Source organism: Pan paniscus, chromosome 23, assembly GCF_029289425.2.
Source record: "Pan paniscus chromosome 23, NHGRI_mPanPan1-v2.0_pri, whole genome shotgun sequence".
NCBI lineage: Eukaryota > Metazoa > Chordata > Mammalia > Primates > Hominidae > Pan > Pan paniscus.
In genome coordinates this window covers 47,280,775-47,297,048 of record NC_085927.1, presented here as the reverse complement: position 1 = coordinate 47,297,048, position 16,274 = coordinate 47,280,775, and the positions used below count along the sequence as shown (strand labels likewise).

General features: G+C 54.9%; 2 protein-coding genes across 9 annotated transcripts in view; one reads left to right on the top strand and one right to left on the bottom strand.

Annotated features, from left to right (window-relative positions):
* Positions 1 to 3,116: 3,116 nt before the first annotated feature.
* On the bottom strand, positions 3,117 to 12,321 carry LOC117977482 (uncharacterized). Its single transcript, XM_055105640.2, has 7 exons — positions 12,282 to 12,321; positions 11,807 to 12,010; positions 11,048 to 11,560; positions 10,614 to 10,701; positions 7,089 to 7,251; positions 4,839 to 4,952; positions 3,117 to 3,215 (listed from the first exon to the last, which is right to left on the bottom strand). Exons 1-7 carry the CDS (start codon positions 12,319 to 12,321, stop codon positions 3,117 to 3,119), a joined length of 1,221 nt encoding a protein of 406 aa, XP_054961615.2.
* The window catches only part of ELFN2 (extracellular leucine rich repeat and fibronectin type III domain containing 2), a 90,127-nt gene continuing 85,394 nt past the window's right edge, over positions 11,542 to 16,274 (top strand). For 6 of the 8 annotated variants that reach the window (XR_008622683.2, XR_008622681.2, XM_014343323.4 and 3 more), the window contains exon 1: positions 11,542 to 11,913. The gene's annotated coding sequence lies outside the window, so the exon portion shown is untranslated. Of the gene's footprint in view, positions 11,914 to 12,132; positions 12,332 to 16,274 lie in introns of those variants that run through there. The other 2 variants (XM_014343322.4, XM_034948479.3) reach the window with 1 other exon arrangement.

Genomic DNA, 16,274 nt, shown 5'->3' with positions numbered 1-16,274 from the left:
ATGAGTACAGTTGATTCCAATATTCTGCCTCTTGACAATAATAAGGGGAGAAAATGCAAAGTTAACAAGTAGTTATGCAAAACATGTAAAAATGTGCCAGCCAGGCTCAGGGCTGTTGAGGAACCCCTTGTTTTTGTTTTTGTTTTTGTTTTTGGAGACAGGTTCTTGCTCTGTTACCCAGGCTGGAGTGCAGTGGTACAATCATAGCTCACTGTAGCCACACCTCCTGGGCTCAAGTGATCTTCCCACCTCAGCCTCCCAAGTAGCTGGGACTACAGATGCACACCACCGTGCCTGATTGATTTTTTTTTTTTGGTAGAGATGGGGTCTTACTGTGTTGCCCAGGCTGGTCTCAAATTCCTGAGCTGGATGATCCTCCCATCTTGACCTCCCAAAGTGCTGGGATTACAGGCATAAGCCATGGCACCCGGTTTCCTTTGGACCCATTTTGGATGGATGGACTGTATAGTACACACAGCACCTTGAAGAACTGAGCAATTCCTGCAAAAATCACAATTAATTTCACATTTCAAATTTGCAAAATGTCAGTGAATGAAATTCTAACAACCTTCTTTCATCTGAAACCTCCAAACTGCCTGGGGATCATCAGGGTTTTGAGACCGCACAGGGGAAGCTCTGACCCCTTGACTCAGCATTTTAAGCTCAGAAGCTTCCCGGTGAAAAATATTAGAGCCATTAAATTAAAGGACATCAAATTTAACTGTTGGATGCACCTTGGAGTCCATTGCATCTAACCTTCCACCCAGGGCAAGACAAGAAAACACATGTGTGAGTGAAGCAACCGTTCGATATGACGGTCTGAGCAGCTGCGGCAGACAGCTTGTGATTAACAGTTAAGGAACTGCAGAGAAAATATGGACATCAGATCACAGGGCTCAGGTGGTCACTGAGGCCGGGGACGGGGCCAGCCTCAAGGGTATGTAACCTGCGCAGTCGCTCAGGGCTCCCCACCTGGAAGGATCCCATGCTTGGTTTAATGCTCTGCTATTGCTGTCTTGAAATTCATAATAATTTTTGAACAAGGAGTCCAGAGTCCAGATTTTCATTTTTCACTGAGCTTCACAAAAGCGGTAGCTGGTTCAGGCTGGGGAGGTCAGGGGCTGGTTCAGGAATGACCGTTTCAGACAGGTGAGCAGGACAGGCAAGACCTGGGGGCTAGAAAACCCCATTAATTTGGGAAGCAGTGACTTGCCCAAGATCACCAGTCAGGAGGTGGTAGCACAAGGGTTTAAACCCAGGCCTCTCGGACTCCAAGGTCCGTGGTCTTATTTTTTGAGTCGGAGTTTTGCTTTTGTCGCCCAGGCTGGAGTGCAATGGCGCAGTCTCTGCTCACTGCAACCTCTGCCTCCTGGGTTCAAGCAAGTCTCCAGCCTCATCCTTCTGAGTAGCTGGGTTTACAGATGCCCACCACCACACCCTGATAATTTTTGTATTTTTAGTAGAGCTGGGATTTAACCATGTTGGCCAGCCTGGTCTTGAACTCCTGACCTCAAGTGATCCACCTGCCTTGGCCTCCCAAATTGTTGGGATTACAGGTGTGAGCCACTGCGCCCAGCCTGGCCTGTGGTCTTAAATACTTTACTCTCTGTCTCCTGGGAAGGACCTCACACCTGAGCTGCTCTCCTGACTGTTCTTAAAATTGTGGCTTTCTCTTCCAAGGAGACTTCCTGGATTGCTCCAGCAGTTGTGCTCACCACTCCCTCCTTCCTTCATTCTTCCTTCCCACGGTCCTCGTGCCTGCCCCCGTTTCCTTTCCCCACTCCTCTTGGCTGGCATCTACCATGGCTTCCAGGCCCCCAGGCCCATTCTGATGGGGCCTTACCCCCCCAAAAAGAAGTCTTGGGCTCAGTTTTCTTGCTGCGTACCGAATAGGCTCCATGGTACAGCTTTTTTCACCTTCCCACTCTTAGAGCTGGGCTTCTGTCTCAGTTTCCCTGCCTAAAACTCCAATGAATGTGGGATAATGGGAGTCAGATGGGCCTGGTTCACCTCCTGCCCTACCATCACTCCAGTGCAAGCAGCTTCACCTCTCCAGGCCTCAGTTTAAGGCCTATCTGTTAAGCGAAGGAAGCCCCACCCTAACCAAGTGACCAGGGTTAGTATCACCAATGATCCATCCTGTACCCCCTGACATGTAGCAGTGACAATGTACTATAACTCTGGGCTGTTCTCCCCCACTGTGACCCATATTAATGATAAGAAGGCATCAGACAGGCCAGGCGTGGTGGCTTACACCTGTAATCACAGCACTTTGGGAGCCCGAGGCCGGCGGATCAGCTGAGGTTGCAGTTCGAGACCAGCCTGGCCAACATAGTGAAACCCTGTCTCTATTAAAAATACAAAAATTAGCTGGGCATGGTGGCACATGCCTGTAGTCCCAGCTACTCAGGAGGGTGAGGCAGGAGAATTGCTTGAACCCAGGAGGTGGAGGTTGCAGTGAGCCGATATTGTGCCACTGTACTCCAGCCTGGGAGACAAGAGCGAAACTCTGTCTCAAAAAAAAAAAAAAAAAAAAAAAAAGCAAGCATCAGACAAATCCAAATTGAGGGACAGTCTACAACATATCTGGCCCTTCAAAACTGTCAAGGTCAAGCAAAGCAAGCATAGTACAATAAACTGTCCCAGGCTAGAGGATTGAGGAGACATGATGGCTGAATACAATGTCATGTCCCAGATAGGATCTTGGAACAGAAAAAGAATCCATGGAAAAACAGGTAAATCTGGATGAAGGCTGGAGTTTAGTTAATGGTAATGCACCAATGCTAATTTTTTAATTTTGACAAAGGTACCACGGTTATGTAAGATGCTGGCTTCAGGGGAAGCTGGGTGAAGGGTATCCGGGAACTCTCTGTGCTATCTTTGCATTGTTTCCATAAATCCAGAATTACTCCAAAATAAAACATGTATTTTTAAAAAGTCCCTGCGCTGCTGCTGTTGCTGTTGTCTGGCCAGGGTCCCTCCCAGTTCCTCTGCTGACAGGTCCTCTCCCTGGTTACAAGGGCGGGGGTACCTGACCCAGGCTGGGTCACCCTGGCCACAGCAATTGGTCCAAGGGATAAGCATGTGACCCATGCTGGGCCAATCAGAGTCCTTTCCTAGAACTGTTCAGCTTGGAATGGGAAGAGAAGCTCTTCCCACTCTGGCCATGAATCTGTCAGGCCGTAAGTCTGGGCCTGTGGAGGCTCCTGGTTCTCCTGCAGCAGGGACAGTGGGCCTGAGAGAACTACAGCACAAAGAGAGGATGTTGATGGCATTCAAGATGGCCTCGCCCTCCTTCCCAGTCTTCCTCAAGGCAGCCTGCCCTGTTATGGGAGTCGAGATATCATCTTTGAGTGTAATCCAGTTCAAACTGGTTTAAGTTGGGTTTCTGTCACTTACGACCAATGAATCCTGGGGACTGATGACATCCCCTCAGGTTGTCATGAGGACATGGTGGCATATCTACAACCTGGCACAAGGGAGCCGCTCCTACGTGGTGAGGGGTCTTGTTATCCTCTCCAAGGAGTCTGGGGACCGCCCTGGACTCCAGCCTGCATGGCTGTGGCCCTGACACAGGCTCCCCTCCTGGTCCCACTCAGCCCCTGGTAGGAAGGAGAGGTCCCACTTCAAAGGAGCCCGCTTGGCTCACAAATCCCTTCCCATCTCCAGGCCCCGCTCCAGCCTTCTCCTCTGGGTGTGAGGAGCTGGGGTCTTGGCTGTGACCAGAGCTGGGTCTATGGCGGAAGAGAGGGGAAGTCCCTATCACCGCCCTGGCCAGACCTGGCAGAACTAAGGCACAGGTAGGTGTCAGATGCCAAGGCTGTGCCAGTGCTTGCTCTGAGAATGAGTTGTGATGGGCCACGTGAGCTGGAGTTCCATGGCCTCCAAGCATGAGGGCAGACAGAAAGCAGGAGATGAGAGAAAATGGGGAGATTTTGGAGAAACCAGTCAGAACTACCGGAAGGATCTGAGTGAGACCAAGGCCTCTTCTGTGGCCTGCTCTTACTGCCCCCTCTCAAAGCTTCCTCTACGCCTTGCCCCTTCCAGGTGCCCTGCCTGCGTGCTCCTCCCACCTGTCAGGCAGGTTCCTGGAGCATCTCTTCTTGTGTGAAGATTTCCTTTGCCCAGTGCCCACCCCTGGTCCCTAGGGCAGAGCCGAATTCACCGGCCTTCCTGTTCACCCATCCGTTTTCTCTCCTCATGCTGGCCACTCCCTCTTCTTTTCTTCCTTCGTTTGTTCACGCAGGCATACACTTGATCATTTTCCATAGCAAATATTTTTGGAGTGCCATCTGCATGCCAGACCCTGAGCACGCAGAGGTGAATGGGACCCACCTGCCTTTGCTTCTGTGGCAGTGAGGGAGAGAGGAGGGGCTAGGTTTAGCAGGCAGAGCTGACAGGAGCCCAGGTGGCATCCAGGTGGCATTCAGGTAGCATCTGGGATTTGAGCCTGAGTAACTTGGTAGCAGCCACACAAACCCTCCCTTTGCCATGGAGTCTTGGGAATATATACAATGCATCCCCCTCCCCAGGGACCGTCAGTCCCCCAGATTCTACAGTGAGAGAACCTCAGGAAAGGCATGACTCTGGTAAGTGACAAGCGATTGTAGGGCTAAGAATGGGGCTTTGAGCCTAAAATATCCCCAGCGTCTCGTGGCCACAGCCTGGCTGCATCAGCAGGAAAGCCTGGGGGAATCATTGCCTCTTCTTCACTGTGTGATCCTGGTCAAATTGCTTAGCATCTCTGAGCCTCTGCAGTCAAATGAGAATAACAGAAGTACCTCGTAGATTGTTGTCATTATTCACAGAGACTTTAATTCATGTAGAGCACATGGCACCAAGCCTGAAGGAGAGTAAACACCTCCTTTTTGAGCTATTATTATGATTTTAGGAAGAGTGTGGCCAGGTTGCAGAAAACTCCAGATGCCAGCGTAAGGAGCTGGCGCTTTACCCTGTGGAGTCAGAGACCAGAAGTTTTTGAGCAGAAAAAAGAACATGAAGAAACCAGCCAGTCAGCTCCTTTCTAGCCCCTACAGCATCTGGAACCTCGGAGCCGGCAGCAGGTCAGCAGTGACAAGCCCAGCCATGAGGCCGGTGACCTCCAGCTCCCAGGAGCTGCCGGCTGCCCCAGTTCCGGACCCAGGCAGCAGCCTGCCCCCACCCCCAGCATCTCCCTGGATGGAGCCAGATAGATGGTTTAATAATGCAGGCTGCCGGGCTGACCTCGTAGCCGCTGAGCCAGCTGAGGCTAACTCCGCTCCCCCTGCTGTGGCTCCCGCAGAATTCCAGAGCTCCCTGCAAGGGTGCTCAGATCCAAATGGCAGCCACACAATAGTGCGGGGTGCAGTGGCCTCTGGCTAGGGGACAGAATAAGTCAGGCAGATGCAGAGATCTGAGCCTTCCTTCCTCCTCCTCCAGCTCTCCCTGGGGGTGTCTCAGAGGAGTCTCCTGGTTCAGAGAGCTGAGAGGAGGCCATCTGCCATGGGGCTGTAAACACTCGGCAGATCCCGCTTCTGTTGGAGCAGGCCTCGGGGTTGGGGGGAGGGGGATAGACACTCTCGGTCTGGCCCTTGCACCATTGGGTGGGGCAGCTCACCAGGACCCTCCCCAAGCACCTGCTTGTGACTGGCAAGGGGCTGGGCACCCATGGCACAGATCTGGATTAGATGGTTGAATTGGCTGAAAATGGCTCACCTTCTAGTGGAGGCAGCCGGTGTGTCAAAAGGGGTGTCCCCCATTGTCCTCCTGTCCCCTCCCTATCTGACAGCACACACCAGGGCTGCTCTACCAAGACTGGCAGGGAGGCAGCCTGGCAAACCTCACCATCCAGTCATCTCAGCCCCAGCCAGGCAAGCAGGGTGCCATCAGCACCTCTAATAGGGTTCTCTGGGGTCCCTCCCATAACTGGGTCTCTGGACCAACAGGCATCCACGTGGACACTTCAAAATATCCCCCAGAGTGTGGCCCTGGCCTTTGGTCCTCACAGGTACCCCCTCACTGGGGCCACACCCTCGGCCACCTTTGACTCTTGTCCAGCCCTAGGGTCTTTATGCACATTCTTTATGCATCATTAGCCTTGAGCTGCCCTTGGTCTATAAACAATGAAGACCATAGGCTCTCAGAATCATGGACTCCTAAGGAATCAGGCCATCCTGTGTTGGCTGCCACTCCTCTAGTTCTGTTTTCGTCTTTGATAGTCTGGATGCAGAACACAGAACTTCCTCAACTTCCCCAAATATAATTGATTGATCTCAAAACCACTGGCCCCCAAGAGGGCTCCTGATGGTACCTCCCTCCTGGGCTCCACCCCCTGTGTGGTCCCCTCACTACAATGAATGGGTCAGATCCATGGAACCAACGGGAAAGCAAAAATGAGTGTTACTTCTGAGGACAGGTCTTAAGAGACACAGGCTTCCTACTTGTTCTCACTCTGGAGAAATCAGCCGCAATGTTGTGAGGACACTCAAACAGTCCTATGGAGAGGTCCATGTGACAAGACACAGAGGACTCCCACCAACAGCCAACATCAACCTGCCAGCCACGTGAGGGAAGCATCTCAGAAGCAGATCCACCAGCCCCAGTCCAGCCTTCAGATGGGTGGAGCCCCAGCTAAACATCTTGACTGCAAGTTTATGAGACATTCCAAGGCCGAATCACCCTCTCCCAAATGCCTGACCACAGAAACTGTGAAATAATAAGCATGTCATTTTGCAGATTTAAGCCACTGAGTTTTGAGGTAATTCATTACAAAGCAATAAATGACTCATAGGAGAAACACGCAGACTTTTCTGAAGGGAGTAGGGGGAAGGAGGTGGTAGGGAGACTGAAGTGGGGGAGGGGGCTCGTAATGTACACACCACAGCAAAAGAATGTCAAAATCCTTCCTAGAAATACATGTGTTCTTCGCAACTAGGCCTCCTGGGCGGGTGGGCTTCCCTCCCTGTCACCTTCCTCCCGACTTGTGGTCTCTTCTCTCTCCTACTCATTCTCCCCCAGGCCCCAGCATCTGACAACTACCTTCATCCTTGCATGCCCTGACCTGTCACAGTGACCAGAAAAACAAAACACTCCTAGATAAGAGGACCCACCTTCCCCAGAAGGCAGCTCAGCCCCCATCTCTTCCTAGTCCACTTGGCAGGGTTCCACCGTGGGCAAGGACCACGCTTTGCCTTCCAGGCCCATCTTTTTCTTCCAGGCTCTGTCTCACCACTGGCTCCTGTCCTCAGCGAGCTGATGTCCTCAGTTCCAGTACTGGAGGCACAATAGAAATGTGATTTTAGGTCTGGATCCAAAGGAGGAATGTGACACCCCGCACAAGCTCTGGGGTGTGTGTGTGTTTCTCTGAAAGAATCACTTTAACCTAATTTTCTTGGCATCAACTCAAAATGCCACGGAGACCAAGTGAAGAAAATTTCACCTAAGTACAAAGGGCAAATCTTGTTATTCACCTTAAACAATGCGTGAAGCTTTTAGCATTTCTATGTTCCTCTCACTCTTCCTCCTCTGTTCTCTAAGCTTTGAAGAAAGGAAGACTTTCTGGAAAAAATGTCTTTCTAGTGACGTGGCCAGGGCAGTGGGATCATTTGGATGTGGGCCATGCTTGTTCACCTTGAAAATAAAGGGCACTTTCTGGTGAGCTGTCAGCCAGGGGCAGCTCCTGTGCACCTCTGGGAGAAGGCCGAGCAGATGGGGTTCTGGGATGCAGGGCAGGTGCCCAGCCCACCCATGTCACCTGGCACTGACATTTCGAGGATGGTTCTACTCCGGCTAATTTTCCTGTGCACGCATCACTCCACCCACAGCGCAATTAGCCCAGCTGAGGGCAGGAAGTGGTACCTGGATTCACATTCCTCCAAGACTGTCCATGGTGGTGGGGAGAGGAGCAATTAGGGCGCTGGTGGGAAGGGGGGTGGATGCTGTGTGCCCGGAAGAGAACCTCCTAATGTCTAGATTTGTGGCTTATTAATAAGAATAATGTGTGAAAATGGCCTCGCACAGTGCCTGGCCCTGAGCGAGCCCCTGACACGTGGTTGCTACTTGATAGAGGTGACCAAGTAAAGAATAAGCTGGGGGAGGTGGACACATGGAGAATGAATAATGACATGATGTGATGTGTGCTGTCACTGAAGCCTCGCAGAGTGTTCTGGGAGCCGGTGGAGAAGGAAGTAGCTCAGCCAGCTCAGTTTAGGAGTGGTCAGGGGAGGCTTCACTGAGGAGGCGGCTTTCAAGCAGTACCTGAGGATAGGTAGAAAGTAGACACGTAGGGAAGGGATCTGAGAGGAGGAAAGGCTTCCCACATCAAGGGAACAGGATCAAAAGCACAAAGGTGTGAAGATGATGGGGTGACAGATCCAACTCCATCTTCTATATGGTGGCAGAAAGTGAGTCTGGAAAGGGCAGATATTGGTGTTTCTGGGACCCAGAACATATGTGGGATGATATTGAAGATGCTGGAGGAATAAATAAGGACCAACTGCAACGGGCCTTATTTAGGCAAGTTAAAGAGTTTGGAGTTTTGGTCAGGTGCGGTGGCTCATGCCTGTAATCCCAGCACTTTGGGAGGCTGAAGCGGGCAGATCACCTGAGCTCAGGAGTTTGAGACCAGCCTGGCCAAAATGGGGAAACCCCGTCTCTACTAAAAATACAAAAATTAGTCAGGCATGGTGGTGGGTGCCTGTAATCCCAGCTACTTGGGAGGCTGAGGCAGGACAATAGTTTGAACCTGGGAGGCAGAGGTTGCAGTGAGCGGAGGTTGCACCACTGTGAGTGGAGATTGCACCACTGCACTCCAGCCTGGGTGACAGAGAGAGGCACTGTCTCTAAAATAAATAAATAAATAGAGTTTGGATTTTATCCTGTAGCAGAGAGGGCTTACCATTCATCTCTGTATTTATTCCTGAGGCAGACATCACCAATTGATCATGCCATTTTCTGCAAAGGGTGAGCACCTCTAGGCAGCTGCTGCCAATCATTTGTCATGAGAAAGAGAACATATTTGCCTCTGTGCATGGGCTCTGGGGAGCTACTGGAGGGTTTAAACAGATGGGTGGTGAGGGAGTTTGTTGCAGGTATCCAGGTGACGGCAAGCCTGGTCTGGGGCAGTGACTGTGGGAATGGACGTGTTATTGCTTACGTTTGTCTCGGTCTTAACCATTCAGCTACAGATTCTAGGCAGTCTCCTGAGCTCCCCGCTCCCCGCATTCCCAGGTCCTCAGGGTTCCCTGTGTGTGTGTCTCTGTGTGTGTGTGTGTGTGTGTGTGCATTAGGTCTGTCTGGGCTTGATTTTAATAAGGAGCTTGCTATATGTCTGGAGCTGCACTATCTCACATGGCAGCCACAAGCCACATTATGGCTATTTACATTTAAAGTAATAACAATTAAAATTAAAAATTTAGTTCCTCAGCCACATTAGCCACAATTCCAATCCCTCAATAGCCACATGCAGTTAGTGGCTACTGTCTTTGACAGTGCAGACATGTATCCTTTCCACTATGGTCTAGAGAAAGCCCAGTTGAGTGTCTAGATGGTGTGGTCCACTATGACCCTCAGGCCAGGCCAACTCTATCTTCTATATGGTGGCAGAAAGTGAGCTAAGAGCTGAAACTCTTGTCAATGTACATCTGCCCAGTAAGGGCAAAGTCTCCAAAGGGAGATTCTTAGACTGTTTTAGAGCTTCAAACAAACTCTGAGCGAATCCAGCCAGACCTGGAGGTCTCCAGGGAGAAGGGAGTGGCCGGCACTGTGCTGGGGGTACTGGCTGCTTTTGCTATATTCCTTTCACAAAGGAGGAAACAGGCTCAGAGAGGGTTGTGACTTGCACTCTGGAAGATGACTGGGAACATCTCGGAAACAGAGCAGCAAGAGGCTGTTTTGCCACTCACTCCCTGGTATTCTTTGGGGTCATCGCTGCTCAGTTTCTTGGGCAGGAGCGGATTAGGTGGCATCTGCCAGTGCCCATCTCAGAAAGTGTCTGGGCCTGAGAGCCACAGGGGGGCTGTTGGCTTGGGGAGCACTCTAGTTTCTCGAGGGATCCGCCAGAGGGCGCAGAGGCCGTTATGTTCTGCCTGAGGGGCTCTTCCAGCAAGGTCTTGGAGCTGGGACCCTGCTTCTTGCCCAGCCTTGTCAGGGATACACACCATGTGTTGGATACCGCCCCTGCCCTGTAGGAGGGCTCAGTTTAAATAGCAGAGACAGCACATGGCTTGTTTGGGTTTGCAGCGAGGGACCTTGAAGGATGGGTAGGAGTGTGCCAGGCAGCCTAGGGTGCAGGTGGGGAACGCCCAATAGTCCTTCTGCATACCCCAGGACAACAAGCGGCCTGTGACCCAGTGCTTCTCTGCCCTCCCAGCCCCATCCTGGGCCGTTCCCTGTTCTCAGTTGACAGGAGGGAGGAATTTCTGGACAGACGTTCTTTCTGCTCTACTAATACCCAACTCCGTGGAGTTCCCTGTACACACATACAAAGCTGTTTCATGCCTCTGTGCCTCTTTGCACATGCTATTCCCAGAGTCCGGGACACCCTTCTCCTCCTTCTTTAGCTGGCCAACTCCTACTCATCCATCAAGATTCAGCTCAGGCAGTGGCTTCTTCTGGGGAGTCTCCTTATTCCAGACCTGCATGAGATGTCCCGACGGGGAGTTCCCGCAGCCTGGACTTCATCTGCCGTGCAACACCTGAGAACAGGCGCTGGTGCATGCGGTCCTATAAAAGTGATGGAGAAGTACAGGGCCGGCTGGCAGCAGGCCTCCGACATGCAGCTCGCAGGGCCTCGGGAGGAGGTGCTTGCCTGCCCAAGCACCAAGTTACAGGCCCTGGGTGCCAGGCTTCTTGCATCTTCCACCTCCTCCTCCTCCCAGCATCCACCCCTTTGCAGGTGGCAGCAGGTGGCAGGGGCTTTGGCGTAAGGGGCGGGGAACTGGGCCTCTGGAACGCTAATGAAGCTTCTCTAGCTGCAGATGAGCCCAGTATCCCTTGGACCTACTCCTGGAGGGGTGGGGAAAGGCAGTGAGTGCCCTGGCACAAGGTAGGGGAGCGTAAAGTCTAATACCGTCTGTAGGCTCCCTGTGTAACCTTGGGGGAATCACTCCTCTTCCGAACCTCAGTTGTCTGGCCTGTAAAATGGGAACGCAGCAGCCGCACTTCCCCAGTCGCCAGCGGTTGAACGCGGGACCAACCAGCAGGGCGCAGGCGGCAGGGCATGGAGGTACAAGGCGGAGAGGGGGCCCATCAGCGGAGGCGGAGTCCAGGGGGAGGGCGAGTCCAGGCGCACTTCGGGCGGCCCCGCCGCAAGTTTGCCCCCAGCTGTTGAATGCGCTGGCGGAGGCCGGACCCGGACCCGGACCCGGATCCCGCGGGGTGAGCAGCGCAGGGGGCCGGGGCCGGGGCCGGGACAGGGGTCCGCCAGGCCGGGGCTCGGGGTTCCGCGGGGCCGCCTTCGCCTCCCTGGGCGCTGCAGCTGCAGCGGCGGCGCCAGGCGCGGCCCCAGCCCCGCGGGCGTGTGTCTGCGAGCGCGCGTGTGTCCGTGGAGCGTGCGGCCGGCTCGGGGGCGGGAGCGGGCTTGCTGCGGAAAGGCCTGCGGAGGGCACCGGGAGCGGGCGGGCTGGCGGACGGACAGACGGACACGGCCTGCCGCGGTCCCTGACGCGCGCCGCTTGGCCCCTCCTGGGCGCCCTCCCCGCCGAGGCAGGGGCAGAGGCGCGGCGGCGGGGAGGAGGGGGCGGCGGCGTCTGCGCGCACACGCGCGCTCCCAGACACACACACAGACACACGCGGGCCACCCCACGGCCACGCGCCACGCACCCCGCACCCACACCCGCGCTCACACTCACATTCACACTCACACTCACACGCGCAGGCCCCGCGGCCGCCGCTTCCCGGAGGCGGTGCTTGGCCCGGATCCCGGCTGGGGCTGGGGTAAGTGAATTCCTCTGGATCCGAGCGCCGCGACCGGGGAGACGGTGGGAGTCGGGGCTGGAGCCGGAGGGCACCCCCTCCGTCAGTGGGGGTGGGGCTTGGAGAGGGACACGGAAGGGGGGATGAGACGGGGAGAGCCACCCCCAGTGTCTCCTGGGTCTGGGGATCCCCGTGAGACCCCCGGGGGACCACCCTGCGCGAGGGAGGTGGTGGTGGTGGCGGTGGGCGGAGGCGGTGGGAGGACACCGAGGACGGTCGGTGAGGTGAGCGTTTCTGGGGGTGGTGCAGAGGCTCGATGGTGGACGGTGTGCCAGCCTGTGCCACACTGCACCTCTCTGCCCTCATCTTTTCGAATCGGGGGCCCTAACCCCTGTCTTTCACGGGGTGCTGCCGGGTCAAGGCATTCATCCTCTAGCTGGTAAGAGGGGTTGACGGGATGGATGTCTTCTAGGGGAAGGGGGGCCAGGGTGGGGCTTGACGGCGGTGGGGTTGGTAAGACCAGAATTGGGGGGTGGGGACCCTTTCAGAGGCGCTGGCCAGGGACAAGGAGGGAGGCAGCCCAGGGAGGCGGCATAAATCGCAGACACTGCAGCTCTGGCAGGGCCGGGGCCACTGCCGGGTGTGTGTGTGTGTGTTTGTGTGTGTGTGCGAGCGCGTGCCAGTGTGTGTGTGTGCGTGTGTGGGCTCCAGCAGCTGTCAGGGGACGGGGAGGGGGTGGGTGTGTTGGCTGGTGGGGCGCCGTGTGCATGTGGGGAGGATTGTGCGTGCTGTGTGTGTGTGGTGTGTGCGTGTGTGTGTGGACACGGGGTGGACCCTGCTCTCTGTACACACACAAGCGCACACACGCACACTGTCAGTGGCCTGGCAGGATTTTCTCGGAATGTTTGGAGGGAAGCGAGCTGATTGTGTGTGTGTGTGCATGCGTGTGCATGCACACTCGGGGAGCTTGTGTCCAAAACAGAGGCCACAGGCCATGGTGTGTCAGGCGTGCCCAAGGAGGGAGACGAGAAGGGGACAGTGGTGCTGACCGTGCACTCAGCTGGGGAGGAACGTGGTACTCGGCACTTTCTGCAGCTCAGGGCTCTGTGCTGTGCCCCTTCCCCCTGGACTCCTCCCACCCAGCAGCTGCGGCTGGAGGGCACTGCCTTGGTCCCTTGCTGAGACACAGGTGTTGGGCTGGAGTATGTGTGTGTGTCTGGGCTGCGGCTGTCGCTATCAGCAGGCCAGGCTGTCGGAGTCAGAAAGCTGGAGGGAGGGGGGTGCTGGCAGCACCTGGAGGAATGTGGTGGAAGCTGTGGGGTGCGGACTGCCCGGCGCAGTTACCGAGAGGCGTTTTAATATGCAAGCTGCATCATGAGATGGGACTGGGAGTGTGTGTGTGTGTGTGTGTGTGTGTGTATGTGTATGTGCATGGCTGACACCCCTGTTCTCGTGGCCCGTGGACACCTGTGGGACGTGTCACGTCTGGGCCATCAGCAAAGCATGTGGGCATGTGTGTCCCCTGAGAGGGGTGCACAGGCAGGTGCTGTCCTGATGAGCCGGGGGCCCTGCAACTGTGTGGGTGGGGAGGTGGGTACCTCTGGGCCATCAACGCCTAGGCAGGAAGAAAGAGTGTTAATTGTGGGGACATCAGGAAAAAGTATGTATGTGACGTCAGTGAGAACCTCAGGTGTGACATAAGCTCCAGGCCGCAGGTGACGTCACTGGGACAGTTTTGTTGGAGGTCGCTCCCCCCAGCCAGAGTGTGTAAATGTGATGTCACGGGAGTGTGTGTGGCCAAGTGTGGTTATGTCCCTTGTATATGAGGGGTGGGAAGGGGAGAGGGATGGAGCCTTAGGACGCGTGGCGTGGTCCCTCCCAAGAGGCCGCCTTTCCCAGCATCCTGAGTGGGCATGGGACCCCTTTCCTTAAGTCCTGCCCCCTGAATAGTGCACCTTCCAGGACTGGAACCCCCGAAGGAGGTTCTCACATCAGCACCATTGGCTGCTGAACTGCTTTGCCAGGTGGGCCTGGAGGCCTCCAACGTGCTGCAGCCCCCTATCTGACCTCCCCAGTCCCTGTTTTCCTCTTCATCCCAGCCAGGCCCACCAGCCCTGGGTGGATGTGCTTTAATGAGTGAGTGTGTCAGTGCATGTGACAATAGAAAATGGCCATAGCCAGGGAGCGTGAGACCATTGGTTCGAATCCCATTTTGCTGCTTTCTGTGTTTTGTGATTTAAGCATTCGCGTCGCCTCTCTGAGCCTCAGTCTCTCCTCTGTAACACGGGGTGAGGGGTTAGAGAGGTGAAGGGGGTTAAGGAGACCATGGGCCTTGTGGGGGGCGGGTGCTGATGCCTGGCATATGGTGGGGGCTCAGTCCACATGAGCTCTGTCCCCTCACCTCCTATCCCCCCAGCCCAGAGTAGCTGCTTTCCTGTTTTGGTTTAAGTCTAACTTTGCAAAGGACTGTCTTTTCTTTCCTTGGATTTCCACGGCAGTTCTTTGAGGTGGGTGAGTTAGCCACTATTATGTGGATATTTGACAGATGAGTAAACTGAGTTCTGGAATAAGCTGTCTGTTGATTTAATGTGAATTCCATCCCCCCCGCCGCCCTCAGTGGCTACAGGGAGACACATTTGATTACCCAGCCCCTTCTCGAGGGGTACCTTCCTTTCATGGAGAGATATGGAGCTATGAGGAATTGGTGGTGGGGTGCCAGGTGATGAGCCCAAGGCCAAGAGGTCTCTGGCTGGAGGAGAGGCTGCTCTTGACTCCCAGGTCGGTGCTCTCTTGCTCTTCCACCCACAAGCTCCAGAAACAGTCAGCGTGATAGGAACGGGCACACTCAGCAAGCCTTCTCCAGCGGGGCGTGTCTAGGGCGGTCACTGGGGGCTCCATGCCTGTTCCTCAATGTCCCCTGAGGTCTTGTAGGATGCTTGTTTTTGGCAGAACTGGGTTCCAGTGACACCCCTGCTGCATCTGCATCCTGGCTGTGTGTGACAGAGGTCAGCCTCTCCTGTCTCTGTAAGAGGGTGGTGGCAGCTTCCCTTGCGGGTGTGATGTGTGAGTGTGAAAGGGTGACAACCGTGTGCAGGGCTGGGAGGCACACATTGCTGCTACTCTCACCTGCTCCGGCCACAGTGCCTGGGGGCCAAGCTCCTCTCTCGGTGCCCCCACCTGCCCCATGTTGTGACATGTGCTGTGTGGAGTGGATGGCCGAGAAGTAGGATTGCCTCGAAACCTGAGGCTTCTTAGCAAGTTAGACCTCTTCAGGAGCTGTGTTAATCGTCTAGAAGGTTTACCCAGTCCTCTGCCTCCTGCCGTCCCAGCCCAATCCCTGATTAAATTAACCTTCTCTTGGCTCAATTACCACCTGGGGCAGAGGCATTGACATTATTACTGGAGATGGTGTCTGGGGGTTGGAATAATTGAGCCCCCTCTCCTTCCCCCCAGCTCTGCCGACAGTCCCCAGGAAAGCCCCAGAGAAGCCCTGAGGACTGAAGAGCCACCTGGGCAGGCTTGCTTATGCCTGGGGTGCCAGAGGAAGGGTGCTGGCTGCACGATGCTGCTGATTGAAATAGTAATAACTATAGTGATAATAATAATAATGATATCAGCTAATATTATTGAGCCCCTACTGAGAGCCAGGCCCAGTTCGAAGCTCTTTATGGGCGGCATTCGTTTAGTCCCACAAAAGCCAGCTGCAGCAGGCACTATTATTATTCCTCATTTTGAAGACAAGAAACAGAGAGGTTACAGACCAGTCCAGGGTCACACAGCGATGGAACCAGGACTGGAACCCTCGAAGGGAAACTCTCACATCAGCACCATTGGCTGCTGAACTCCTTTGCCAGGTGGGCCTGGAGGCCTTTACATCTTGGCGTACCCCTCTCACTGAAGGCCCTTTCTGGGCCTTGCTTTGCTTATCTGTAAATGGGTGCAGTGACCCTGCCCTAGGGAAGCTGGGGGTGGCGGACGCCCTTTGCTTTGGCTGCAAGGAGAGACAGGAAAGGAGGGGCCTCGTGGGTGGTGCCTGCATCTCAATCCCCCATCCCATTCCCCACAGAGATGGGACACCCCCCAAGGCAGCCCCTTGCTCCCTGGCCCTCCCACAGTGCCTTGAACAGCAGCGCTTGGAGGGCTCCCCCGGGTGACAGTGGGGAGGTTGCCCCAGGATCAGTATCTTCTTCAGGTCCCGAGTCTATCGTGGCCTCAGCTGTGGCCCCCTGGACTCCCCACCTGGCCATCTTGCTTGTGGAAAGGGCAGGGGCAGGGCTCCAAATCCAACCTCTTTTCCTCCTCGGTGTGGGTCCTGGGCAAGTCACTTCCCCTCCCCGAGGCCCAGTTTCCTCAATATGAAGTGGGGACAAAAGTACCGAATT

Bases quoted from the DNA above. Each gene is read 5' to 3' on its own strand.
- LOC117977482 (XM_055105640.2), bottom strand. From the start codon at position 12,321: ATGAATGCCTTGACCCGGCAGCACCCCGTGAAAGACAGGG. The intron at 12,011-12,281 runs GTTAGGGCCCCC...TCCCTCTCCAAG, and splicing joins GCACCCCGTGAAAGACAGGG to CCCCACCCCCACTGACGGAG. The intron at 7,252-10,613 runs GTCTGGAATAAG...TTGTGCCTCCAG, and splicing joins CGTCGGGACATCTCATGCAG to TACTGGAACTGAGGACATCA.